The sequence below is a fragment of the Armigeres subalbatus genome, chromosome 3 (genome assembly GCF_024139115.2).
Source record: "Armigeres subalbatus isolate Guangzhou_Male chromosome 3, GZ_Asu_2, whole genome shotgun sequence".
Classification (NCBI taxonomy): domain Eukaryota; kingdom Metazoa; phylum Arthropoda; class Insecta; order Diptera; family Culicidae; genus Armigeres; species Armigeres subalbatus.
In genome coordinates this window covers 282987142-283014867 of record NC_085141.1, presented here as the reverse complement: position 1 = coordinate 283014867, position 27726 = coordinate 282987142, and the positions used below count along the sequence as shown (strand labels likewise).

At 40.9% G+C, this 27726-nt stretch overlaps 2 protein-coding genes across 13 annotated transcripts in view; one reads left to right on the top strand and one right to left on the bottom strand.

Annotated features, from left to right (window-relative positions):
* LOC134224678 (adenylate cyclase type 2) overlaps positions 1–27726 on the top strand; it is a 271530-nt gene that overhangs the window by 204588 nt on the left and 39216 nt on the right. For all 12 annotated transcript variants that reach the window (XM_062704179.1, XM_062704174.1, XM_062704175.1 and 9 more), the window contains 7 exons: positions 3885–4043; positions 9887–10019; positions 17864–18332; positions 18933–19165; positions 19402–19628; positions 19743–19944; positions 20055–20311. In XM_062704179.1, the coding sequence (XP_062560163.1) occupies positions 3885–4043; positions 9887–10019; positions 17864–18332; positions 18933–19165; positions 19402–19628; positions 19743–19944; positions 20055–20311 (1680 nt within the window). The remainder of the gene's footprint in view (positions 1–3884; positions 4044–9886; positions 10020–17863; positions 18333–18932; positions 19166–19401; positions 19629–19742; positions 19945–20054; positions 20312–27726) is intronic.
* Positions 26345–26964, bottom strand: LOC134224679 (telomerase reverse transcriptase-like). The gene is made up of 2 exons (XM_062704181.1): positions 26618–26964; positions 26345–26547 (listed from the first exon to the last, which is right to left on the bottom strand). The coding sequence occupies exons 1-2, from the start codon at positions 26913–26915 to the stop codon at positions 26528–26530; spliced, it is 318 nt and encodes a 105-aa protein (XP_062560165.1). The 5' UTR covers positions 26916–26964; the 3' UTR covers positions 26345–26527.

Genomic DNA, 27726 nt, shown 5'->3' with positions numbered 1-27726 from the left:
AATCCCCGCTCTTCGTATTACCCTTCCAAAGCGATGTTGAATAGCAGACACGAAAGACCATCACCTTGCCGTAACCCTCTGCGGGTTTCGAAGGGACTCGAGAATGCCCCTGAAACTCGAACTACGCACATCACCCGATCCATCGTCGCTTTGATCAACCGTATCAGTTTATCCGGAAATCCGTTTTCGTGCATTAGCTGCCATAGCTGGTCCCGATCGATTGAATCATATGCGGCTTTGAAGTCGATGAATAGATGATGTGTGGGCACGTTGTATTCGCGGCACTTCTGCAGTACTTGGCGAATGGCGAACACCTGGTCCGTGGTGGAGCGTTCGCCCATAAAACCCGCCTGGTACTGCCCACGAACTCCCTTGCAATTGGTGCTAGTCGACTGCATATAATTTGGGAGAGTACCTTGTAGGCGGCGTTCAGCAATGTGATTGCGCGGTAGTTGCTACAATCCAGCTTATCGCCCTTTTTGTAGATGGGACACACGACACCTTCCATCCACTCCTGCGGCAGAACCTCATCCTCCCAAATCTTGGTAATGACCCAGTGCAGCGCTCTAGCCAGTGCCTCACCACCGTGTTTAAATAGCTCTCCTGGTAGTTGGTCAACCCCAGGGGCTTTGTTGTTCTTCAGCCGGCCAATCTCCTCCTGGATTTCCTGGAGATCCGGGGCCGGTAGAATTATGTCCTGCGCGCGTTCCCCTAGGTCCATCACCATACCGCCATCTTCGTCTGCCACATCGCCATTCAGGTGCTCTTCGTAGTGCTGCTGCCACCTTTGGATCACCTCACGCTCGTTCGTAAGAAGGTTCCGTTTATGTCCTTGCACATATCAGGCTGTGGCACGTGGCCCTTACGTGAACGGTTCAACTTCTCATAGAACTTTCGTGTGTTATTAGTGCGGTACAGTTGCTCCGTCTCTTCACGGTCTCGATCTTCCTGCTGACGCTTTTCCTCCGGAAAATCGAGTTTTGTCTGTTCCGCGCCTGTTTATATCGTGCCTCGTTCGCCCTCGTGCGGTGTTGCAGCAATCTCGCCCATGCTGCATTCTTCTCTTCTACTAACTGCTCACATTCGCCGTCATACCAGTCGTTTCTCCGATCCGGGGCACCGTGCCAAGTGCAGCGGTTGCGGTGCTACCAATGGCGGATCGAATATCTCTCCAGCCATCTTCAAGAGACGCTGCGCCTAGCTGCTCTTCCGTTGGGAGTGCCACTTCCAGCTGCTGCGCGTAGTCTTGGGCTAGCCTACCGTCTTGTAGCCGCCCAATATTAAGCCGCGGCGTCCGACTTCGACGCGTGTTGTACACCGTCGAGAGTTTTGAGCGCAGGCAAACTGCAACGAGGTAGTGGTCGGATTCAATATTCGCACTGCGGTAAGTGCGGACGTTTGTGATGTCGGAGAAGAATTTACCGTCGATTAGAACGTGGTCGATTTGGTTTTCCGTTTCTTGGTTAGGTGATCTCCATGTGGCCTTGTGGATATTTTTGCGGGGAAAGAAGGTGCTTCGGACTACCATTCCGCGGGAGGCTGCGAAGTTTATGCATCGTTGGCCGTTGTCATTCGATACGGTGTGCAGACTATCCGGTCCGATAACCGGTCTATACATTTCCTCCCTTCCTACCTGCGCGTTCATGTCACCGATGACGATTTTGACGTCCCGCAGTGGGCATCCATCGTATGTCTGCTCCAGCTGTGCGTAGAACGCTTCTTTCTCGTCGTCGGGTCTCCCTTCGTGTGGGCAGTGCACGTTGATGATGCTATAGTTGAAGAAACGGCCTTTAATCCTCAGCTTGCACATCCTTGCGTTGATTGGCTGCCACCCAATCACGCGTTGGCGCATCTTTCCCAGCACTATGAAGCCGGTTCCCAGCTCGTTGGTGGTGCCACAGCTTTGGTAGAAGGTAGCCGCCCGATGCCCGCTTTTCCACACTTTCTGTCCTGTCCAGCAAATCTCCTGCAGCGCCACGACGTCGAAGTTGCGGGGATGTAATTCATCGTAGATCATCCTGTCGCAACCTGCGAAACCTAGCGACTTGCAGTTCCATGTTCCAAGCTTCCAATCGTGATCCTTTATTCGTCGCCTAGGTCTTTGCCGATTATATCGAGTCGCATTATCTCTTATATTGTTCGTAATTATTGGTTTTCCAGGCGGCTTATTGGGCCTGCGCAAACCTCCTGTCTCGCCGGAGGGCCGTCGTGTCAGGGCTGTTTAGCGTCCCACCTAACACCAGGACTTGGGCTTGTGCGCTTTGAGCGGCACACGGTCGCTTTGGCGGAGCCTACTTGCGGATACATGCAGCTTTTTTAGAGGTTTAACAGGGCCCACTGTCAAACCCCACCACATCCTAGGCAGGCGCCACAACTCGCAGATGGCCTGGGGAGGGATCGTCAAGCCCTTGGACAAAGTCCCTGCTGCCCCCAAATCCAAGTAATTGAGAAATTTCAATTTTAATCTCATCCAGTGATTTATCATCACTGGGGAGACCTTTCAAAACGACTTTGAACAATCGCTCAGTTTTGTCGTCGTATGTGAAGAATTTATGGCGCTTCTCAGTTAAATACTGAAGAAGACGTTTGCGATCGTCAAAGGATCCCGGCAAAACGCGGCAGTCACCCTTCCTAGCAATCTGAAATGAAACCTTGATCCCCTGAAGGTTACTCAAGATTTCATTCCGAAAGCCAGAAAACTCGGCAACAGATACCACAATTGGCGGAATCCGTTGTTTCTTCGCATGAATCGAATCACCTGGGCTAGAGGAAGATTCGATTTCCTCAAATTCGTTATTAATCAAATCGAACTGATTGCTCAGTTCGATAGGAGAAGAAATAATGTCTACGTTAGATTTAGAAGGAATATCTGAAGTCTCCAGCTTCCTTCTATTTTTCCGCGCTTAGGCAGGACGGTCTTGAAACCTTGTTTCTTTGAAGGAAGTGGAGAATTCAGAGACTCCCCTTCCTCTTGTTTTTATTAATGCTCATTGCTGAGCGTGGAGACGTGACCTTCTAAGAGGTTTTTTCCCAGAACGGTGTCCCTGCAGGATTACCACCGCTTGTCGGAATTTTACTTCCGCAAACGGGTCCAACGTAAAACGAAGGCACGGGTCCTTGCAAAGATCGTAACGGGATCAGTGGGTACAAATAGCGCTAAGAAGCACCGTTGAAATTAAAATAGCTTCGGGTAGTATTAAAAACTTCCTTCCGCAAAGAGAGAAAGAACCGCACAGCACGAAAGCACGATGCGGTCTGAACTACTGAAAAAATTGGTTTTAGGCAAAGCAAGTGTTCGATATACAAGTCATGTTTGGGATTTGGCTCCAAACGGTACTGCTAAACAAGATTAAAACTTTGATTTTTCAACTCTCTAGCAACTCTTTAGCAATGAAGCGTCGGCCTTGTTGCGAAACTCCAATGGGGAAATCACATTTCCTCGTTGGTATTATAGTTACCATTGGTATTCTAAAGGGGGCATATTAGCTCCAACAAACGCATTATTCCACCCCACGCTACTTGGAGTTGAAACCTGCAGTAGTTTTGATGGTCGCACGAGCAAATCAATTGAATTTTAAAAAAATGTTTTTTTTTATTGTTGCTATCCCACCAACCTAAGCACCAACCGCAATTTCCCACTTCCGCTTCCAATCATTGGTCGCTAACTAGCTCGCTCATTGAAGTGCAAAACTTCCACTTGAAACTACTGTTAAACAACAAACTTCTCAATCACAGTGCGGGCACCGTCCGTCCGTCGGCAAGGCTCGATTCCAGCCGGTGCAAATTTTGCTCGTTAAAACAACTTTTAATAGCGTCCGGAATTCAATTATTGCATCATCATCATTCTCATGCTTCACTTCTTCCCTGTTCTCGCCGCGCCAAAGATTCGTCCGGGAGGCGACGGGATTCAACGTGGACATGCGAATAGGAATCCACACCGGCAATGTCCTGTGCGGTGTGCTCGGATTGCGAAAATGGCAGTTCGACGTGTGGAGTGACGACGTCACGCTGGCGAACCATATGGAGAGTGGAGGCGTTGCCGGGTAAGTAACGAACATTGTACGGAAGTTACTGCACGCTTTCGATATGCAAAAAAAAATGTCTATTCGTGATATAACGCTCATGACATATTTTGGTTTAGGTTATTGGAAACCACATTGTTCATTTTATGGATTATATTATGTTCTTACTATGCATATAGCTATGGTGGTGCCCCTTCGACAATTCCAGGTTCAAACAATGCGTTTTATACAAGCAAAGATCTTATTTGCATGAAATACAGTCATTTTACACAAATTATTCATGGTTTTTCTGAAAAGTTAAAATTTAGGTTAACTCTGTCTATATGACATTTTAAGTGCTTATTGATTACAGCTTGGTCAGGAAGGGTCGATAGTATGCTCATTAGAATGATTAAATTGTTGACTTTCTTGCTGAATGGTGACATTTTAATATTCCTCTTAAACTTTTAGATAATTTGTTTGAAATTTGACTGACAGCAACTATCGTGGGAAACTGTTTCGCAGCATTGTTCATTAAGCTCAAAAAATATATGAATGCGTCTAATGCTCATGGGTCGCAACGAGCACGATCTGGTGGATCATCGTTTATAAATTTAGCTTGCACACGTTGAAGTTTGTTTTCTTATTTTATATCCTTTAAAACCGCAAAAAAAAACAGGAGATTTCGACAATTCAATAGATTCATGTACCCATGAGTGTTTTCAGAGGAACAGGAGCAGGGGGCTTCCAGAAAACTGAATAGATAGGAATGTTTCAAAATGTTCTAAACATACAAACAAATGATGACGATGGGTACATTTTTTTATGAAATAATTTCTTGTGCAAATTTAATGATTGTCAATTAAGAAATTAAGGATTTTTTTAATTGTTTGTATTAAGTCAGTTACCGCTCAACTTCTGAGACTTGCAGACGTGTTTCCGATTGCGCTCTTGGAAAGTCGCGCGTTTTAGTGATCCGCGATGAGGCGAGAAAATACTTTTCGTATTGGCTATTCCAGCTTCCCGGTGAAGCCGTCATTCGAAAAGGTTCACGGCTTTTGCGTTCGTCAAGGTTGACAACCTGGCGCTCGCACAACGAATAGTGCAAGAACATGATGAGAAGCATGAAGTGGAGCACGCGGGAAGAAGTACAAGCTTCACCATGGCAGATGGATGTGTAGAAGTTAAAGTGAAACGGCGAAGTGTTTTCGCTGCGAAAGCTTACATGAGGAGAAGGGCTCGAGTTCGGTGGGATACCGCTCGGCATTTGGTCGGCCCGAATGCTAGTCCATCGAAACATCGATTCGTAGGTAACGATCGATGGACAGCAGGCCTACATTGTTTACAAGGGACAGATCTCTTGTAAATACTACAAAGAGCAAGCGCATACTGGCATATCGTGTGGCCTGAACAAAAAGCTGCTAGTCCAGAAGAGCTATGCGAACGTAGCGAAGAAAACTAGGCCACGACAACCACCGAAGAAGGCGAACGTTGCAAAACCCCCGTGCACCAAACCGGTAGGTAGCGTTCTGTCGCTCCACCACCAGCATCGCTGGAGGCTTTCCCCGAGCTGCCACAGCCATCGAGTCAGACCGAACTGTCTGGCTAAAAAAAACCAACTGCTAGCCAATCTGCTGCTCCAATTACGCGAACGGTGTCTCCCAGTTTGTTGCAAGCACAAAACGCTCGCAGCACATCATCGTCGTTGCGCACACAACCACAGACCGCTGAAGTGGTCTTGGTTGACTTATTCAAAAAGCCAACAAACGCGATGCGATCGAAAAATCGAACCGCCGGCAACGATACGGACGATTCGTCCACATCGACGAGAAGTAGCCGAAGCCGAGGACGGGCAAGAAACAGCGATACCACGACGGTGACGATGAGCAGGATGTGGACTTTCTCCCATAAATGGCTCTCACGTCGTACAACCTCGCATCCATCAACATCGGCACGATCACGAACCCTACAAAACTTAACGCACTCCTAGCCTTCATAAGCAACCAAAACCTCGATGTCGTGTGTCGGTAGGAAGTCGAGAACGAACAGCTTTCCTTGCCTGGCTTTGGCCACACAAGGAGAGGCACAGCTGTAGCGGTGAAGGAGCACATCCATGTCACTCACGTGGAGAAGAGCCTGGACAGCCGATTAATCGCATTGCGAGTGCACGACACGACGATCTGCAACGTCTACGCTCCCTCCGGCATTGCACAGCGCGCTGCTGAAGAAGAGTTCTTCAATGGCACGCTTGCCTTGCGTGCGTGCGATTCGTCCAGTCCGAACACAGGTCCGTCTCTTAAAACCGCTGTAGAGCAGCTGCAGCTACATGATGTGTAGGAGAAGCTATGTCCACGTGATACCGGCTTTACATATGTCTGTCGAAACGCGCGATCTCGCCTCGATCGGATCTACGTGAGCCGCGGTCTTCGCGACAAATTGCAGTCCGCCTACACGCACGTCTATTGTTTCTATTGTTACCACAAAGCGCTAACGCTCAGACTCTGTCTCCCTCCACTGGGACATGAGCCCGGGCGCGGTTTCTGGGCTCTTCGACCACATTTTTTAACCGAAGCAAACGTTGCCGATCTCCGATATAAGTGGCAATATTCGACCCGGCAGCGCAGAAACTACGGGTCGTGGATGGAATGGTGGCTGTCGTACGCTAAGCCAAATATCAAGTCCTTTTTCAAGTGGAAATCTCGAACCGTCTTCGAGGAGTTCCGCGACGCGCAACAGCACCTTTATGCGCAACTACGGCTAGCGTACGGCGGCTATTATCTGCAGCCACAAACCATAACCACCATCAACCGGCTGAAAGGAAAATTTCTCCCACATGTTCATGCGCATCAACGAGACGCACGTGGCAAGGGAGCCAATGTCAATCTTCCAACTGGGGGATAGAAGACGAAAGAAAACCACGATCACGCAGTTACAGACGGGAGAAGACGAAATCATCATCGAGCCTGATTTTTTCTCGAGTCTTTACTCAGAAGAAACAGCAGAAAACGACGGCAATGCCAACAACGGGGACGGTTTTGCTTGCGAACGAAGCGTGCATGGAGGAGGTACAAACAGCAGAAATTCTGTCTGCTATCAGGGCGAGCGCACCCAAATGATTTTCCGGTGCGGACATTCGATGTCATCCATCGTGAGTTGAACATGCTTATGAATGAAGCACTCAACGGAAATCTCTCCCATGCCTTCGTGGAGGGCGTTATCGTGTTAGTGAAGAAGAAGGGAGGCGACAGCACAACTCGAGCTTACCGGCCCATATCGCTGCTCAGCAGCGATTATAAATTGCTCTCCCGCATCCTGAAAAACAGTATGGAACGCATTATACAGGCCCATCGCGTCCTAAGCAACGGACAGAAATGCTCAAACACAGAGCGAAACATCTTCCAGGCCACTCTCGCTTTGATAGATCGGATTGCCAGTCTCATTCAGCACCGTCGCGCCGGTAAGCTCATCAGTTTCGATCTGGAGAACGCCTTCGATCGGGTGCGGCACTCATTCCTTTTCGAAACCATGCGGTCGCTCGGGTTCAACGAGGAACTCATCTCTCTCCTCTCGAACATAGCCAATCGGTCCACATCCCGGCTGCTTATCAATAGGCACCTCTCTCGATCGTTCGAGATCACACAGTCGGTACGGCAAGGCGACCCATTGTCCATAAATCTGTTCGTGCTCTATCTCCATCCTCTGGTGTGTAGGCTTGAGCAAGGTGTGGGGATGATCTGCTCGTTGCCTACACCGACGATATCAGCGTGGTTGTGACGTTATCATGGCAAATAGAAGCGATGAATGAAATATTTCGACGCTTTGGGCTTGCCGCCGGCGCAAAATTGAATTTGCGAAAAACGGTTGCAGTGAACGTTGGCGTTTTCGAAGGTAACGAAATTTGTACCCAGTGGCTACAAACAGCCAACGTAGTCAAAATTCTGGGTGTTACCTTCGCCAACTCGATTAGGCTGATGACTACACTCAACTGGGATGCGCTGGCGGGCAAGTTTTCACAGCAAATGTGGCTGCAGTCCTTGCGCACACTAACTCTTCACCAGAGAGTGATTATGCTGAACACGTTTGGCACATCGAGACTATGGTATCTTTCGTCTGTACTGCCTCCGCTTGGTGTCCACACGGCGAAAGTAATAGCAACGATGGGCACGTTCGTGTCGAAAGGAATGCCTGCGCGCGTTCCCATTATGCAGCTGGTACGCAAGAAGTAGAACGGCGGCTTACATTTGCATGTTTTGGCATGCAAAAGTCGTAGTCTGGCCACCAACAGACACTTGAGAGAGATCGACTCCATTCCTTATTATAATCCCTTATATTCCACGCAATTCCTCGCCCCTCAATTTCTATAGACAATCCTGACCTAAAATCCATCCTATTAAATTTATCCCAAATTCCCCACCATATCCAACAAAACCCCTCCGCCGATCTGATTCACCGGCACTTCGTCCAGTAAACCGAACTGCCAAAGGTGGAACGAAACAGTCCAGCACTTGACTGGCCACGCGCGTGGCGAAATATTGGGATGAAAGAACTTTCCTCATCGCAGCGATCCCAACTTTACCTGCTGGTTAATGGGAAAATCGAGCATCGGAAACTTTTCCACGTTATGCAACGGGTGGCAGACCAGAACTGCCAACACTGTGACATAATGGCACCTGAAACGCTCCAGCACAAGTTCTGTAGCTGTCCTCGTGTCGGCCCGGCCTGGACGGTCCTACAGCAGAGGCTAGCTGGCTACACGAATGGTTGGAGGTTACTGTCGTTCGAGGATCTCACGAGACCTGTTTTGCCAGGAATTGGAAGAGCTGCGCGAGTGGAAATTCTCCGCTTGTTTGTGAAGTACATCGGCTGTTAACGAGTGTAACGATAGAATTGATGTAGATGCTTTACCCGAGTAGACGAAAATAGCTCAATAATATCAAATGTTGATAAGATGGCAAAATGTGATATAGACATGACTGATATAAGACATAAAAGATCAGACGACAATATCAATATTTTGCACTAAAATATCATGAGGAGATCAAGTTGTGCTATTTGTAAGAAGTGATCAATATCATGTGCCATTAGTTTGTTCTTATGCATCTTGATATTGAAATGATATTCTGGTGCAAATTTTTGATATTGTTGCTTGTTCTTTTATCTCTTATATAAATCAAGTCCATAACATGTTTTGTATTCTGTTCATGGGTTCTGCCCGGGTAATGTTCCAATTAGATTTAAACTAATTTGAAAACGCTGAATTACAATTGTAAATAACTGTACATATAATGACAAAATAAAACTGAATTTTAACCACAAAAAAGTATAAATTTACATAAAAAAGTAAGGGTCTGTTTCGGGTGCACTGCGCAAGTAACTTTCTGCACTTCATGGTTTTAATGTTCATTTTTATTGATCTTGGTTTCTTCATGTAACTCATGTAATACATCAATCAGGCAACCAGGCAATCAGAAAATATAGAATGAAAAGAACTGTTTCATAAAAGAACTGAAGTTGCTCGATTCTCCCGTTCAGAGCCATCCAAATTCATCCGACATGATTATTTTCACAATTTTCTTTTAACTTTGTAATCAGAGATTTATTTGTATCAAAGGCATACTCAATTTTATGTTCATTTTTAGAAACTTTTTCTATTAGATTTTTCTTTTTCATTGATATAATCCATAAATAAAAGACAAATAAACCCACAATTTTACCCGGAATGTTCATTGCTCCCGATGGTACAATGAACCCGTTCCCGATTTCAAATGAGCGTTAAATTCACGGTCATTATTTTCGTTGTTCCACAGGAAGGATTATTTTCGCTACACTAACGATTGCTTTCTTCCCTTTTTATGTTCTTTCGTTGCATCATTTTCCACAAAAAGGCGAGTCCACATCACCAAAGCCACCCTGGACTATCTGGGCGACCGGTTCGAGGTGGAACCGGGAGGAGGAGCCGGCCGGGAGTCGTACCTAGCGGATCATAAAATCGAAACCTACCTTATCGTGCCACCGAAGGTAAACTGACCCCGTCCACTTTTTTACGGTTTATTCATTGGTACACTTGTGTGTTGTGGGCACGAGCAGAGCACATTCATACCAACGGGGGGAGGACGACATGGGTTGTATCGGACTGAAGGATGTAGAAGTGGGTCTTTGTTTTGAGGATAATCCTCTGGCGGGTGAATTATGGGCGTCCCAGCAGTCTCGTTTTCATAGTTAAGGATTGTTTGACTTTTAGTTCAATCGGACACCTTCTGAATCTGAAGGATCTGTTGCGGAACATTATATCGCAATTCTCTTGCACTTTAAGGCACGTAACTGGATTTATGAAGGAATAATGTCACACTAAGCACGACAGAAACATTTAGCTACAGATTTTACATAACATATTCGTTTAAAGGACAATTGATTGAAAGTTGTTTAATAACTGGTGTATTTTAAAACATCCCTTTTAGAATAAACTAGTGATCAACCAACCTTTGATCATGAATCTATTCCACCACCATTGGCAGCAAAAGTTAGGAATACCATCCGTCGTGATTTAGCAGGACATGTTGGGGAACTGGGATGAGGACGCCCACGTTAAGAAAAATGCCGTTTACATCAATGAAAACCACCGGTTCAGCTAGTTTTCACCAGCGCCTACTGATGAACAGCCTATCTGCTACTGATTACCGATGACATCTAATTTAGCATTTTATTGTACAGAAATTTGAATTTTAAAAAGTACCCACACAAAATGATTTTGAAACCATGCGGGGTTAGATGCGCCAGTTGATGTGTTAAAACGCGCATGTGCTCATCGACCCCAACGCCGATAGTTCGAATCCAGTCTGCCGCACTTCAATTTTTTTAATGTAAATCATCATTCATAAGGCAACATATTGAAATTCATACCGATTTCTTTTGGCAAATTTTCATTGATTGAAAATCATACGTTCATTTTTCTCAGTGTACATCTTGAAGCAAGTGAAGAATATTACTATTCTAATCTGAATGATGTCTTTACTCATGTAATAGGAACTTGGACATATTTGAACATGATGCAATAGTGTCCGGTACTCGGGGACACTTTTCTGAACGGTGAAAATTTTTACCAAAATTCATCATCAAAATACATCGTCCAAAAACGTGTTCAAATGATCAAATATAGTTTGTATGAATCATTAATGATCATATTTTGTGTATATGGTGTACAAATAAACATAACCCGGATAATTAGAGAGTTTTTCGTTAAATGGCTTATGTGTCCGGCACTGGGGGATCTCCCCCTATATAACTTTCGGTAGTTTTACAGCAACCTGCAATTAGAATAAAAAGGCGTGCATTGAGACGATTCAAAACAATTTAGCTAATCCATAACCCGAAAACTCTTGCTTTTGTACACACGTTTTCCACGAAAGCTACTCTTATGAAAAAATCCACACTTTCTGGATTATGTCTAGCAGAAACAAGCAATGAAAACATCGATGAATACACAGCTTGTTTATATGATAGCATTCCTTTTCTCACCGTACCAGCTTTTATTTATTCCCACATCAAATCCACCATCATGAAGCCCATAGGCATAAAGGTAGGCCAATTTTACTACGGATTGAGCACTCCGCATTCCTTAGTAGGTATATGGCACAGCATCGTCGAGATTTATCCTTCCCTCGTTCATGCGTATGCTGGTACTGACTTCGACAAACCGCCAAAAAAGGGCAAATTCTTACCCTTCTTTCACCATTAATAAACCTGACGATCCGTCGAAAGAATCCTCTGTAAATACGCATACCGTGAAGTAGCCAATTTCCGTGCACCTGTTCCAAAAGCTGACGGTTCTTGAAGGAATTTTGATCAACATCAATTTTGAATCCAGTTTGACTGAATTCAACTAAAATGTAAATCTAACGATTTTTTAAGTTTATTTTTCGTTTTACATAATGATAATGTATGTGTAATAATAAGAAAATGATTCTCTTTCACATAAATTGTATATATTTCCCCACGATAAGTTATCTCTGTCAATATTTATATTATGCAAATGATAATAACATTCAACTAATTTTAGTTATATAGAGCTATTGTATAAAATGGAAATCATTATCATTGTCAAAACTGGAAGAGTGCAAAATTGAGAAAACGTACATCGTGTAAAAACAGAATCAAGTTTTCCTTGCAGTTTGTTATCATTCTTCTGCTTTTAGCCCCATATTCACTCTGTAAACAACTAACAAAATTAAAAGCAGTTTAATTTGATTGTTATTTTTGTGATTTTTCAGCAGTAAGCAATAAGCATGCGTGAGTTGACAAGAAGAACAGCCGAAATTAGTTCTTCAATTTTTTTGACATGGGTTGATCATGTTACTCAGAGCAGAGACATGGAGCTGGAAACAATTGCCTTATGCTAAAATGGCAGGCCTGGTCGCATGTCGTTGCTTAGTGACTTTGTCACTTTTTCGGGTCAGTCACTAAAGTCTCTTTTTTCGACCTCAAGTTGCTAGAGTCACTTTTTCTTGGAAAAAGTCACTATTTTCAACTATTTTAAAACTACTGACTAGGTTTCATTAAGAGCATCTACGCGAAATAAAAAAATGTAAAAAAAAAATTGATTTTGTTTTATTCGTCAGAAAATGCTTTATTCGTGACAGATATGAAATGACGGATTTAGAAAAAATGACCACTTAGTACTTTTTGGCCCAAAAGCTGTTCGCAACGTCACAGTGACTCCAAAATCGATACGAATATCGGAGTTGTTATTGGATTTACAGCAGCAATTAGTTGAAGGGTCGACTAAGTCGAGTCAAGTACAAGACACTGAAGACGGCCTTACTGTTGAGGTCGAAATACGTATCTGTCAAGATACAATTAAGTGGTGGAATTCAATGGGATTGTATAATCTCGTCTTATGACAAGTGAAGACATTCCACTAAAAAGCTCAAAATAATTTTCTTATTTTCAAAAGGACCTAAGTAACATGTTTTTCGTGAATTAATTTGAGTAGTGCAATTAAAACTTTTCATATTGATTGTAATATTCAAAGTAATTCACGAAAATTACTTAGATTCTTATGAAAAGTTAAGCGAGATTTTTAATATTTTGAGTTTGATTCACCGGTTGGGAGCTCGATCTTTTATAATTGTCTTTATTAACCATCTCGCCCATCTCGTATATCGAATTTCTTGTTTAAGCTTTTGAAATACTAAACTTTTTTTTTTGGTTTCGAAATGGTTCTTGGGTTTCAAATTTATAAACTTTATGAGCCAAATTAAATATATGTCAAATAAATTATTTAAATGAATTTCTCTCATAAAATGTGCCATTTTCACACCCATATTAAATATTATTGCACTTTATTCTGTATGACTTGCCTCAAAGTTGTGTTTTTCACAACTCTCGAGCGGAAAATACAAAAACAAATATTTAAAAAAAATAATAAAACAAACTCATCAGATTTCCCTTAAATCACAATTGTCATAAGACGAACTATTCCAATTAAATTGTTGAATTGTAAACTTTGATCAGTGTATCATACTTGACTCGACTAGAAAGAGTAAAGACGTCATTACCGTCATTACTGTTGACTAAATAAGCACACAATTTTCTTTTCATCGGTTTTGTTGAATAATGTTTTGGCAATTCATAATTTTTGTGGAATTTATTGCTCCTTCAATTTGAAATTTTCGGCCAAAGGATATTAGAGGGAGACATAATTTTTGAAAACTATTTCTATCGGCCTTATTAACTTCATATATTTTGTTACTGCATAAAATTTTAAGTCACTATTAGGTAACTTTTTCTGCAGCTGAAAGTCACTATTTGGTCCCTTTTTTCACAAGCGTTGGTCACTGAAGTCACTATTTTGAGCGACATTGATCCCTACCAACCCTGAAATGGGTACTTAAAAAAGATGTTAAACCAATTGCCACTGGCCAATAGTCACTGGCAAAGTTCCGGCAGTTCTTGGCATTACGCCGCCGCCGACATTTTTCATCGGCCTATTTTACTCAAAAGTGCATTACTACAACGCTGGATTAAAAATTGCCCATAAAAAACCACAGAAACTCAAAAAAAAACGTGCAAAAACCCCAAATATTTTTTCAGGAAAATCAAAAGTATTTTTAAAGAAATATCCGTTCTGATGATTTTTTTTTTCAAGGAAATCTCTGAGAATTTACTGAGAAACTTCCGAAGAATTTTCAAAGAAAATTCGAAAAAAATCCTGGGAAATTTTTTAATAATTATTCAAGGACATTTTTATGAACTTTCTAAAGAATTTTCCGATGAAATTCCAAAGAGTTTTCTGAAGAATTTTCTAAGAAATTTCTTAAGAAGTTCTGTAGAATTTTCGAAAGAAGTCCCGAAAAATTGAAAATATCTAAGAACTTTTTAATCATGTTTCTAAGAATTTTTCGAAGATATTCCGAAGAATGTCCAAAGAAATTCTAAAAAAAATCCGATGAAATCCTAAATAAATATGCTAAGGTATTATTAACGAATTTCCCGAGGTAATTTCAAATTTTTTCCACGATGATATGGTCGTTTTATAATTCGTTTAATTTCAGAAAAAAAAAACCTGAATAAATCATGAAAATTTTCCGGGAATTAAATGCAATAAAATTATTGCCACGCCGAGAAGAATCACAACAAACGCCACCACTCACGATTTCCGGACTGATTCACACCTCTACTTCTATGATTCCGGTGATATTGACCTTCCTTGAGTCTGTTCCGAGGCTTTGGTGGAAACATTCGCATCGAAATCAGCCATTTCCAAAAATCACATGCTATTGAAAAAAGGGTATAGAATTCCAACATTTTGCAAGAAAAGTAGAGTGATGATATCCAGATATAATAATTGTGAGTATATTAGCATTGCGTTGCGTTGTAACGGAGTATTTCGTAGATTGCATGTCAATATGTCAAGTTTCCATTTGGGATTTAATGGAAATCCAATTGGAGGTCCAAACGATGAAACACGGCCACACCCATCTTTTCCGTTACTAGGAAAGGAAGGAAATGATGATATAACATCTACTTAACGAGAGACTAGTGACTCACCGACGGCCTTATAGATGTCAAGAAGTTGGATGATTGGTAGGGTATGTGGTTTAGGAGTATCATAATAAGCAAATGATAGAAAATTGGTGAAAAGACGTTGTAAGTGACTTTGCTAAGAAATTTATATCCAAGTTTATATCACTCTGTTATCCTGGCTGATGATTTTCCTCGGATGGGGCGAAGGTATTAGTCTTGCCCTAGCTAGCTAATTAGCCTAACTGTAAGCGCCTTTGCTTGCTATTTGAAACAAAAAAGAGCAAAAATAAATTAAAAAAAAACCTTCTTCCCATATATGTTTCTAATTCAAATCATCATCCAATTTTGATCAATAAATTTATCCTGTCAGGATGAAAATATATTGAAATGCCATATCATAAAATGACAATTTAATATTTGCATTTTTGCATAAATATTATTGGCTGTGAAATAAGACACTTCATAGCTAAAATGTAATTACCTAATGCGATAACTTTGAATGATCCAAATTATAACACAATTTTAAGAGCATCATTTCTCACTTTCAGGTGGATTGATAACAAAATAGATACATCCAAAAAATCAAGAATATTTATTCGAATCACTTTGATAAAGAACGTATAGATCTAAAATGCTTCTCTACACGCCAAAATAATTTTGATCACGTTTGCCCTGGAAGGAGACAGTATGCAAGGTGTGTTCTATGGAAGAAGGCAAATTTGAGTTGTTTTAACCATAGTCCGAGTGAGTGAAAATAACAAAAATACAAATTGGTGAAACCTCATAGTGGGTGAATGTTCAACACGGGAGTAAAGGTAAAGTACTCACCGTATTTCCACGCAAGGGCGGATTTGAGTAAAAGGAACCGTGGCTCCATGTACAACCAAGTGAAAGAATTTACAATGCGCTAATCAGAATTTCATTTAAAGCTATGTTTGTAGATGAAATTTAATTATTGAAGACAGTCGTTCACAGGTTAGTACAATTAAAGTTAAATCAGATGTTGTTTAGTTAAATTAGATCAGATGTTAAATCGGACACATATGATCCTGCAACCTAAGATTCAAAAGTAAATCCGTCGAATCGGACATCACACCAACGCAAACCAACACGCCATCATACTCGACGAATCAACGTCCGAATTCCTGCCTACAAAATTACACAAGCCGTTTCGAAAATGTATTAAAAAAAACTAACTTGGATAGCCCTCACCAGATTTTTTTCACAAATTTCATATCAATTGGTCCATTTCTATGTGCTATGTATATGCACAGCCAAGATATTTAACAAGAAAAAAATTCGTACGGCCAAGGTGCCGAATAATATGCAATTAATTGTATTACTTTTTAAGTTCCTGCTGCCGTTAACCCCTTTCGTATGTCTTCCTCTCATTGTTGTCTCCCAAAAAAACGTTTGTCCCGTAACAGATGTGGAACATCGCCAAGAATGTCAACTATGTGAACATCAGCAACCTAATTACCTAAGCACCCTAAATTTCCTTCCTTTCCTACTTTATTATTGTATTCCCTAACCTCGACTAAACCGCGGTTCCCCAAAACTAACATTATGTATAAGATTTAAGAAATGAATTGTTAAACTTGGTTTCGGCTCCGTGACGCTTCACGGCAATTGAGCCTTCAAAATAAACGAAAGACTAAAAGAAATTTACCGTTTTTGGCAATGAGATTTACCAACTTTAATATAAAATGTCCGGCAAATCAGAACCTGACGGTAAATGTTCATCTTCATACGATGCGTTTGGCGTTGGCAAATAAGAAAAAGTAAATATGACACATGATTTGTTTTTCGAAATTCTTCCGCCAGTCTACATACCAGTCATATGGGTTATGTAAGTTTTTGACGGTATTTATTTATGCAAAATATAATTCATACAATTATAAAGAATTTAAGGTAAAACTGTTTTTCCGTTATTGTTATCCATGTTGTGAATGAAAATTCATCTCAATTTCGCAGGATGTACACGCATTTTAACTTTGTCAAGCTTTTAATAGCTAGCAATATACATATTATCAAATTATCAATTTTCAGACAACCGGATATAATTTGATCCCAAAACGAGTAATTATTTGCCAAGTATTTACCCTGAAGCAATAAACCAAAGATTTTAATTAAAATTCACTCATTCGCCGTCCAACATCCTTGCAGCACAGTTAGATTCGCCATGAGGTGAAAGCCCGCAATAAAAATTATGTAAATGGAAGCATGGTGGATTTGAGAGCTTCGCTCGTGAATCTGCACCGCTTCCGGGAATTTACTTAACTTTCTTTGTTATTTTCCCCCTACTTCCCAAGTGGATTTCGAACGCCCAATGACTTTTCTTGTCGATTGAGTTGTTCGTTTTAGTAGCAACGGAATATATAACAACGTTTGTTAACAATTAGAGTTTTCTGACATTTAGAGAATACTGTTCCGTTTTTTCATCCCATTTTCATCATATCGAAGAAAAGAAACAAAAACGATTTATTTCTTAATTTTACAACAGTGAGCACATTTACTAGGAAAAAGAACTAAAGCTTGGTGTGTATTTTTTGGGATGAAATAAATTTATTACGCGATAAGCCAATAGTGCTAGATGAGTAAAATTATGAAAAAATATGTTGTTATGTAGACTTCAAAGATTGATCGTCAAGTTGAATTTTTATGATTAGATCGGCTAATGAAGGCTAAACTTTTATAATTCTTCTAATCATTTGTTTCCTAAGGCGTGTTAGTGGTCAAGATGGTATACTCTTATTTATGGCGCTCCACATGATTCCATCAAAGGGTATCCAATTAATCTCAACCTTAATTTCTTCTCTTACACGAAAACTCCAACGCAGAAACCCTCTGCCAACGACCCACCGAAACGATCACCTTCATCAAACATGCACACACCCTCGCCCACGGCTACAACCGCCACCATACAGATAACCGAACCGGATCTGGTCGATTCAACCTCGCTTGGCGAACCACCGAAGACACCCAAAACGCCACGGACTCCCAAAACACCGGAGGATTTGCGCCGGTCACACACGTCCATCGCATCCAGCGTCATTCCAGAGGAGCAGGAGCGACTACTTCCCCGGCAGTCTTCCGTTCCGTTGCCAGCGCCGCCGTCACCGTTGCCCCTCATCAAGCAAACCAGCATCACCATCACCACCACCACAATCAACGAGGAAATGACTGAAAACGGCGACGACGGCGACCAGGACCACTGTAAAAAGTCCTGCCTCACGTTGCCGGTCGAGCCCATTACCACCAATGGACACCTACCGGAGCGTGTCGGGAGCCGGAAGCTCTCCGTGCAAGGTAAGGGAAGGTTGATTGAAATATAGATTGAAGCACTTATACAATTGTTTTCTGCTACGTGAGATCCGCACACGGTTTGAATATAAGAAATGATGAGAGCCAATTTCGTTGTAATCCAATAATAGTGATCGTATCTGTAGTTTGTCTCGAGTAAAACAACGAAAATTGAGTCAAGCACAGAATAAAACAGAGTTATTGTTGATTAATGTTAGAAATGAATTCTTCGCGGATCTATCGACTCTAAAAGGAATTGCAAGTTTTACATATTATATTTTGCTATTGTCTTTCAATAATTTTAGATCTATAATTTACGTAAAAATCCTCCACGCAAGTCTGTTACAAACTCTTGAATGCAAGCATTCTACACCTTTATTCTTTCGAAATATGTATGTAAATCATATAAAAAAGTAGGTATTAGTGCGACACAGATGGTTTCCTTGCCGAATCTATGAAATTGCTCTAATTATTATGACAGTTGTCTTATCAAAGTCCTTTTTCAACGAATAATATGATTCTCAACAACCCGGTTGTCCGTCTCGTAAGCCGTAATTACCTTATTCCATTATTTTCCTTCCCTCTTTTTTTCCGATCTTTCCGAAGGTTTGATGGCGTTTGCTGAACGGCGGAAATCGTCCAGTTCTATTTTCGGCGACATGCGGAAAATGTCGATTAACAATATCGACAGCCTACGGTCGCCGATGGTGGCCACCCCGGGCCCACTGATGCGCAACCGACCGTCGTCCAAAATGACAAAGTACGTTGAATGCTGGGGTGCGGACAAACCGTTCGCCAACATTACGGACTCCAAGATGGCGAAAAACATCGGCCTGGCGGTAAGCGGGGTGCTTCCAATATGTTGTAATTGTGGAACTAATTCAAAGCCTGTCACTTGTAAGCATTTGATTGAGGCTTTAGTAATGGATTGATTATGCAATCATTTACGCCTGGGATACATGAACATGTTTGATTTAATATAAATCCATATCATCAAGTAAAATTATAATCAACCATCCACCATCAACGTCAATATCATTCGTATTTGAGTTTGAGAACATCCATCTTTCCACAGAGCATTGCCATGATTGAGTCTAATTTGCTGCCGGTGGATGGTCATTGCGGCGAGTGCAAATGCTGGGGCCCACCGAAGGAGCTACAACCGGTAACAATGTGGTACCGGAACGATTCCCGGGAAGCTATGTATCGCACGCAACCCGACAGCAGCTTCCGGTACGATCTCATCTGTACGTTTATTTTGTTTTTATCTATCGGACTGATACAAATAGTAGTATTTAAAAGGTAAGCTGCTTTGTAAAACCTAGCAATGATAGCACTTTCTAATCTGAGACTCCCTCATATTTTCTGGAAAATCTTTAATCTTCCATAATTTATTTCTTTTTGTCTCATCCCCAGCAATGTAGTCGTGATTGGCTCACTAAGTGCGACTACCGTAACGTTAGGTCTATTTTTATATTTAAGTAATCATCAGATGTCGGATCTATCATCGACGGATAGCAACGGTCCCGGTCAGGTGATAGCAGCCAATCGTTCTCTCCGGATAGCAATATTTATTATTTCTACGGCTCTGATAGCTGCATGTGCCATATTTAGTGTGGTAAGTATCCTGTACTGGGTGATTTACAAAACGGTACTAAATAAAACTAATGAAAAAATCAAAATCTAATAACCAATCTAATATTTCAAATTTCCATTGTAAACTTCCAGATAAATTTCGACGACCTAGTGATAGCAAACGTTCTCCTGGTTAACAACGGCACCGAAACGGTCACGTACGATGTGCAGTTCGCACCCCTGGCTCCGGTATATTTATATATGTGTGCCATCAGCCTGGCAGCCGTATCGGCCTTCCTCAAGTCGGGTTTCATCATCAAACTGCTGCTGATGTTGCTCTTCGTTGGTGTTCAGTGCTCGCTGCTTTGGCAGAGCTCACTCTTCGAAACCTACCAGATACTCTACAATTCGTGAGTAACGCTGTTGAACATATTGCATGTCTCGGGCGCTTTAGTTTCTTTGATCATCCCACAATACTTTGTAATTGATATCACACTTGCTTATTAAATTATCAACCAACTGGGCTTTATGTAATACGCCAGAAATCCCTTTACTGACACTCGTCAAAAATCCACCTCCCCAATAAAACGTCACAGGCAGCTTCGAAAAATAAAAAATATGTTTCCGCAAGAAAACACTGGCGGCGCCAGAGCTTCGGTAATGGTAGGCCACCATCATTTTTGGCGTAATTGGTTCGTTGATAATTTGGCGTCAGTAGTAAGAACTACAATTGGGGGCGTAATCAGATAAGCGGTAAATTAATTAAAAAAATGTCAGGCATTTTCAAACATTATGAAATTTTTATTGCATTTTATCGTCTATAAAATTCTTTGGAATGTTTATCCAAAAACATCAAATTCAAAAATTATTTCGGTTGTTCCTTGGGATACCATCGGAAATTCCTGAAGGCATTTACGACATTAAATTTGTCCGAAGAAATTTGAAAAAAACTAAAATTCCTGGATGGAGTTCTGAAGAAATTTCGTAAGAACTCCAATAATAATAATAATATACTGGAGGCTTACGATAATATACTGGAGTAATTTATTTGAGAAATTCCTTGAATAATTGCTGAAGCCAAGTCTTAAAAAAGGTTCGAAAGAATTCCTAGACCAATTTCTACAGAAATTCTTAAAGCCATTTCCAAAAGAAATCATAGAAAAATTTCCTAAGGAATTCTCCTAAGGGATTTTCATATGATTTTACTGAAGCAATATCCGTAGGTATTTTCAAAAAAATTCGCGTGGGAATTCCGACCAAATTTTCAAATAATTTCCGATCGAATTTCTAAAAAAATCCGAAGAAATTCTTCAAATAATTTGTTAAGGAATTCCCGAAGGAAGTTTCCCAACAAAAATTTGGAAGGAATTTGTAAAGAAATTCTCAAGACGCAAGTATTCCTTAAGGCTTCATGACATGTCATTCAGAATGGCTGCCTTGCGGCTTACCAACACAGTCAAACAATCACCCACCCCACCCACTCGGATATGCACCGATAATTTTAATTCATATACTGACTACATACCTGACCATCTTCTCACTAAAAAAGTAAATCTGGACTTAGTTCGAAGTTCAATCTACGCGGCGGTATGATGATATCACCACATAGCGCTAATTTAGGGAAGATATATAAGCAAGTGAAAAAAGTGAAAAAATTCCACCCAGTAACGCACCATGCCAACGACGTCGCCGGTTTCAACACTCTGCACGTCGTCGGTAGCGTCGTATGCAAGCAATCATTGATCAGCAACAGACAGTGATGTCGATATGAACTATTGTGGAATCATAGCGGAAACATGTAAAATATCGATAAAATTAATCAATCTTTTCCTAACGCATTATGTATTGATGCAGTAATAATATCTTATTGAATCTGTTTTGAAGTGCATTGTAAAAACTGAAAAATCGGAGCAAGAAATGATCTTGTTATTGGTGTGTTTGAGCAGCTGGCAACAACAGTTTAAGATGTAAACATAAACAGCCAGCATCGTGAAAACATAATTCATAAATATTCACCTAAACCTAAACCTAAAAACTGATGCTTTTCTGACAAATTCCATCAGTTAATCCCATGCTTAGACCGTATTGATTAATACTGCGTCTAAATTGGGCTGAATTCTTCCGAATACGTGCAATGTTTACTGTTGTCGGATGTTAACAAAAAATGAATCCCACGTGTATGCTTACTGAATTGGTATGGTCCAATGCACCGAGTTCATCATTGACGTTTGAGCGGTGCGCTGTTTACTTAGAATGAATACTTTTTCATTCATCGAGTTCATCCAAGTGTTCATTTTTAGTAAACAGCGCTCGTCTCAAACGTCATTGTGTTCATTCGGTGCATTGGACCATTGGAAGTTTCCACCACTACAAATCCCATGGTTGATGATTTTTATGACAAAATCACACAGAAATTTGAGTGTCACAACGCTTTTCCTTAAGGATTTTTAAAGGTTTTTCTAAAGGAATTTTTGAAGGAATATCTTGACGCATTTCCAAAAAAAATATCTGAATCTATCTCTAAAGTAATTTTCTGAGAATTTGCCGAAAGAATCCCTCGAGGAAATTCCACAGAAATTCTTAGAGGATTTGGCAGAGAAATTCAAGAATTTCGAAAATTCCTTCAGGAGTTTCTTCGGAAATTCCTTTATGATTTCGTTTGGAAATTCCTGAAACAAATCCCAGCGGAATTACGGGAGCCGATGGTATGGAATTTCCGATGGAATACCTGAAAGAATTTCTGAAAGTATATTCCTGAAGGAAATTCCGGAAAGGATTTTTTTTTATTCCTTTATAGGCACTCTGTGTTACTTAACCGCTACTGTGCCGAGATCTACTGTGGTATTCTGCAGCCAGAATCCACACAGAATCTATTTTTAGATTTTTTCCATTATTCATTGTTGTTCGTTGCTGGTCCATCTCGTCGTGAGTCGTTTTGTTGTGTTCGTTTTGTCCATGTCGTGTATCCAATGATCGTTGCATTGTCCGGTTGCCATTTATCCGGGTAACGTTGGAGGAATGCCTCCGAGAAGAACAAGTTGTCAGTCGTCATCAGGCAGCCGTGACGGTGAGGCGTGCATCCCAATACGCCACCGCATAGGCTGCGCATTAGAGTGATTCAAATTTTGACTTTTTTGCTCCTCTATGCTTAAACGATGGCATTTGCCATTTTAATAATCATCCTAAATTTTTAACTAATTTGGATGTAATTTGATTGAGCACAAGCAGTTTGAAGCTTGTATGAAAATTACTATGAAAACAGTAACTTTTGTGAAAAACCGTTCCCCATCATTGCCCATTAAGCTCTAAAAATGTATGAATACGTTAGCAACATAGAAAATTTAACAAGGGAAATTATCGTCGTTGTTGCTAAACGATTTGATGCTGGCAACAAAAGTTATTAGGGAAAAACTGAATTGTGAGAAATTCAATTTAACACGTAAAAGAATAACATCAATAACAATAATGAGCATTTCTGTTTTCTTTATAATTTTGCTCACAAAAATCAGATTGCTTCGCAACAACAACTGACTTTCAGCTTAGGATCTATTCTATGATGGCTATGCGTTAAATATATTTAAATAGATTCTGGGCTGCTTCACGAAACGATCCTTTACATAAGTGGCAATTCTCATAGTAATTTTCATATAACCTTCAAACGGCACGTGCACAACCAAATTACATCCAAATCAGCTAAAAATTTGGGAGGACTATTAAAATAGCATAAACAATCGTTTAAGGATAGTGGAGCGAAAAAGTCAACATTTGAATCACTCTACTGCGCATCCGGCGACTGACGCGGCTTTTGGTGGAGGGGCTGGGAATCGAACCCATGACAATTCGCTTGAAAGGCGAACGTGTAGCCAACTACGCTACGCCCCCCCCCCCTCCGGAAAGGATTCTTAACATAATTATTAGACAAAATCGTAAAGGAATTTTTAAAAGAATTCTTCAAGGAATTTTTGCAGGTACATATTTCTAGATTTATTTGCGAAGTATTTTTGAAGAAATTCCTTCAGGAGAGAGAAGAAATTCACGATGGAATTCCTGAAGGAATTTTCGAAGGTATACCTGAAAGAATTTCTGGGGGAAGATTTTCCGAACGAACTTTTGAATGAATTCATGAAATACGACAAGAATAATTACTGAAGAAATTTTCGAAGCAACTCCTGAATCAAATTCCTAAGGAATTCTCTAAAATATCCGCCCTCCTTAGCCTAGCGATAAGATGCGCGGCTATAAAGCAAGGCCATGCTGAGGATGACTGGGTTCGATTCCCGATGCCGGTCTAGGCAATTTTCGGTTTGGAAATTGTCTCGACTTCCCTGGGCATATAAGTATCATCGTGTTAGCCTCATGATATACAAATGCAAAAATTGTAACTTGGCTTAGAAACCTCGCGGTTTATAACTGCTGCGAGGCGGCAATGTTCCAGTGGGGGATGTAATACCAATAAGAAGAAGAAGAAGATGATGATGTATTGACTAAAATACCGATTTTAGTTATTTTGGGAAGTCTTAATTTCAGATCCAAAACAGGGTTTTTTGGTACCTGTGTACGAATTTTCGAAGGAATTCCCGGAGAAACTCCTGGCAGAATTTCCGAAAGAGTTCCTTCAGATGTTCCAGAAACAATTCTTGAAGAAATCTAAAAACATATATAAAGACTGCATTAGGAATTTGTTTGGAAATTCCACTGGAAATGCTTCCGAGGATTCTTTAAATAATTCCTTTGGAAATTCCTTCAGAAATTCGTTTAGAAATTCTTGTTCCAAACAATATCCTCCTGTAGTTCATTTGGATATTCCTCCAGGGATTCTTTCGTAAAACCTCCCGAAAGGCCATTGTAAATTTCCCCCGAAATTCCAATGTAAGATTCCTTCTAAAATATATTCCAAATGAAATTTACGAAGGATTCTTGAAAGAAATTCTAAATATTTTTCTGAAAAGATTTCCGGAAGAATACGCAAAGGAAATTACGAAGGAATTTCAAATGTACGCTTCGGAGGAAGAAATTTCTAAAGGAATTTCTGTAGGAATTGCCAAATAACTCCGTAAGATAATAACTGAAGGAATACCTAAAACAATTCCCAAAAGAAATCATGGAGAAAGTTCTAAAGAAATCCCTGAGGGAAGTTTCGAAAGAATTTCTTGCGAATTTCTGTCAAAGTTCTTAATATTTATTCCAAAGAAATTCCCAAAGGAATCATAAAAAGCAATACTGAAATAATTTTCGAAGGTGTTGCAGGTACTGAAAAAAATCTCGATCATTCGAAATTTTCTTATAATTCCTTTTTTTTAATTTTAGAAGGAATGTTATGAGGAATATCCTAAGAAAATACTGGATTTATTTCCGATGCAATTTCCGGGGGAATTTCTGAAGAAATCCCAAGAAATTTCCTTTTCGAATAATTCCTTTGGAAAATTCTTCGGAAATACCTATGGAAGACCCTTCGGGAATTCTATTAGGAATGCCTACGGAAATTGTTTTAAGAGGTGAAGGGTTGTTTGGCCGAAACTCATTCGGCCGAATGCCACTAGGCCAAACAAACCATTAAGCCGAAACCCATCTGGCCGAAAGTCATTTGGCCGACAAAAACATTTGATAAGAAAATTATTTTGAGCTTTTTAGTGGAATGTCTTCACTTGTCCTAAGACGAGTTTATACCATCCCATTGAATTCCACCACTTAATTGTATCTTGACAGATACGTATTTCGACCTCAACAGTAAGGCTGTCTTCAGTGTCTCGTACTTGACTCGACTTGAAGAAAATGATCGCAGCTTACACTATTTATACTATGCGTAGGTATAATAATTTATCTAGGTACTTATCTAGTTACATTTCGTACGGTGCTTACTTCTACTCGCTTGTTGCGCTTAATGCTTAGGTATAAATTTGAAGACCCAGGAGCTACCATTTCCTTGATCTTTATTCAACAACCGCGTTTGTACCTGTCGGTAGATTTCCAAGCTCTCAGCAACATCAAGTTTCCACGGAGAAGAGACATTTCTTAAAATTTTAATGTTTGACGTCGTAATTGAATGATTTTCTTGATATACATGTTCAGCTACCTTAGACCTAAACTCATAATTCAATCCCTTATCAGTTTCCCTCTTAGCCTTACTTACTTCTGCAATATGTTCTTTGAACCTTACATCTAACGATCTTTTTGTTTGACCTACATATACTTTATCACACTGTGAACAATTAATTTGATAAACCCCGGCCTTATTTAACATTTCTACTCTATCCTTTGTAGAGCCCAAAATTGTCTTCAGTTGATTGCTTCTGCTGGAGAATACTAAATCGATGCCGAATTTCCTCAGTCGATGGCGTAGCTGGTGGGTGATGTGTCGGTCATAGGGGACCGATACTCTCTTCAGCGGTTCATCGATCGGTGTCAGTGTTGTCAGTTCGTTTTCCGTAGGTTCCTCTGCTTTTTGTTGATGATTGCTTGTATTGTTCTTTCCTTGTATCCGTTGATCCTCGCTGTTTCCAAGATGTGTTGTAGCTCCTTCGTTTTTCCTTCTTCGCTCAGGGGAATCGTCTGCATCCTGTGGATCATGTGATGAAAAGCTGCCATTTTATGCTGATACGAATGATTTGATGTGTATGGGATGACTCTCATGGTGTTGGTGGGCTTCCTGTAGATTTCGAAGTCTAATGTTGCATTTGTTCCCTTGATAACCAGTAGATCCAAGAAAGGTAATTTACCTTCCTTTTCCTCCTCGTGGGTGAATTTGATGTCTTTATGCACGTTGTTTATCGCTTCCAAAATCCTGGGTAGATCTTTCCGGTTGATGATGCTGAAAATGTCGTCCACGTATCTCCACCATTTCTCGGGTAGTACTCCTTGTTCCTCTAGGTTGTCCTCCAAATTTGCCATGAATAATTCGCACAAAAACGGTGATAACGGATTTCCCATAGGTGCACCCTTCGTTTGTTTGTAGAAGCTCCCACGGAATGTAAAGTAGTTCTCATTCATGCATAATCTTGCAAGCTTGAGATACATTTTTACCTTTCCTCGCCATGCTGTATCCGTCTGTTGTCCTAGTAGCCAATCCTCCAAAAGGTTCAGAGCATCCTTCACTGGAACGCTTGGGAACAATGCCGCTACGTCGAATGATACCATGATGTCCTCCGATGTTTCCTGATTCCAATATCCTCTTGGTGAACTCCTGGGTGTTTACAACTGATCTGCTGGGGAACGGCTTCGGCATACTTTGGAACTCCTTGACTAACCACTTGGCCAAGTTTTGAGTAGGGGATCCCACTGATGAAACTATTTCTCGCATCTCTGTACCTGGCTTATGTATCTTTGGTAGTCCTTTGATCCTTGGTAACACAGGGTTCGTCATTTTAACCCGGGCTTCTCCGATGATCGTCTTGCATTCCTTTATCGTTTTGTCCGTAAGTCGGATTAGTCCGGGTAGTGGGTCCACTCTCAAATGCCTGTATGGTCCTCCGTTGATTTTTGTCGTCATCTGTTCATCGTAGTCCTCTTTGTCCATTATCACCACTGCGTTTCCTTTGTCCGCCTTCATGTAGTAAACTGGTTTCTCCTTCAACTCCTTTAAAATCCTCTTCTCGTCTTTGTTCGATGTCCCATGCTGTCCTGCTTTGATGGCGTCTGCTACGATGTTTCTCACACTATTCTGATCCCGTTGATCAACATTTCGTGAAATCGCTGTCTCAGTATCCACGATTATCTGCTCTAGGTCCGCTTTCTGGGTTGTCGCATACCCTAACCCCTTGTTGAGATGTGCTAATTGTTCCTCCGTAAACTGCTGTGTCGAACGGTTAACAACGAATCCCTCGATCAT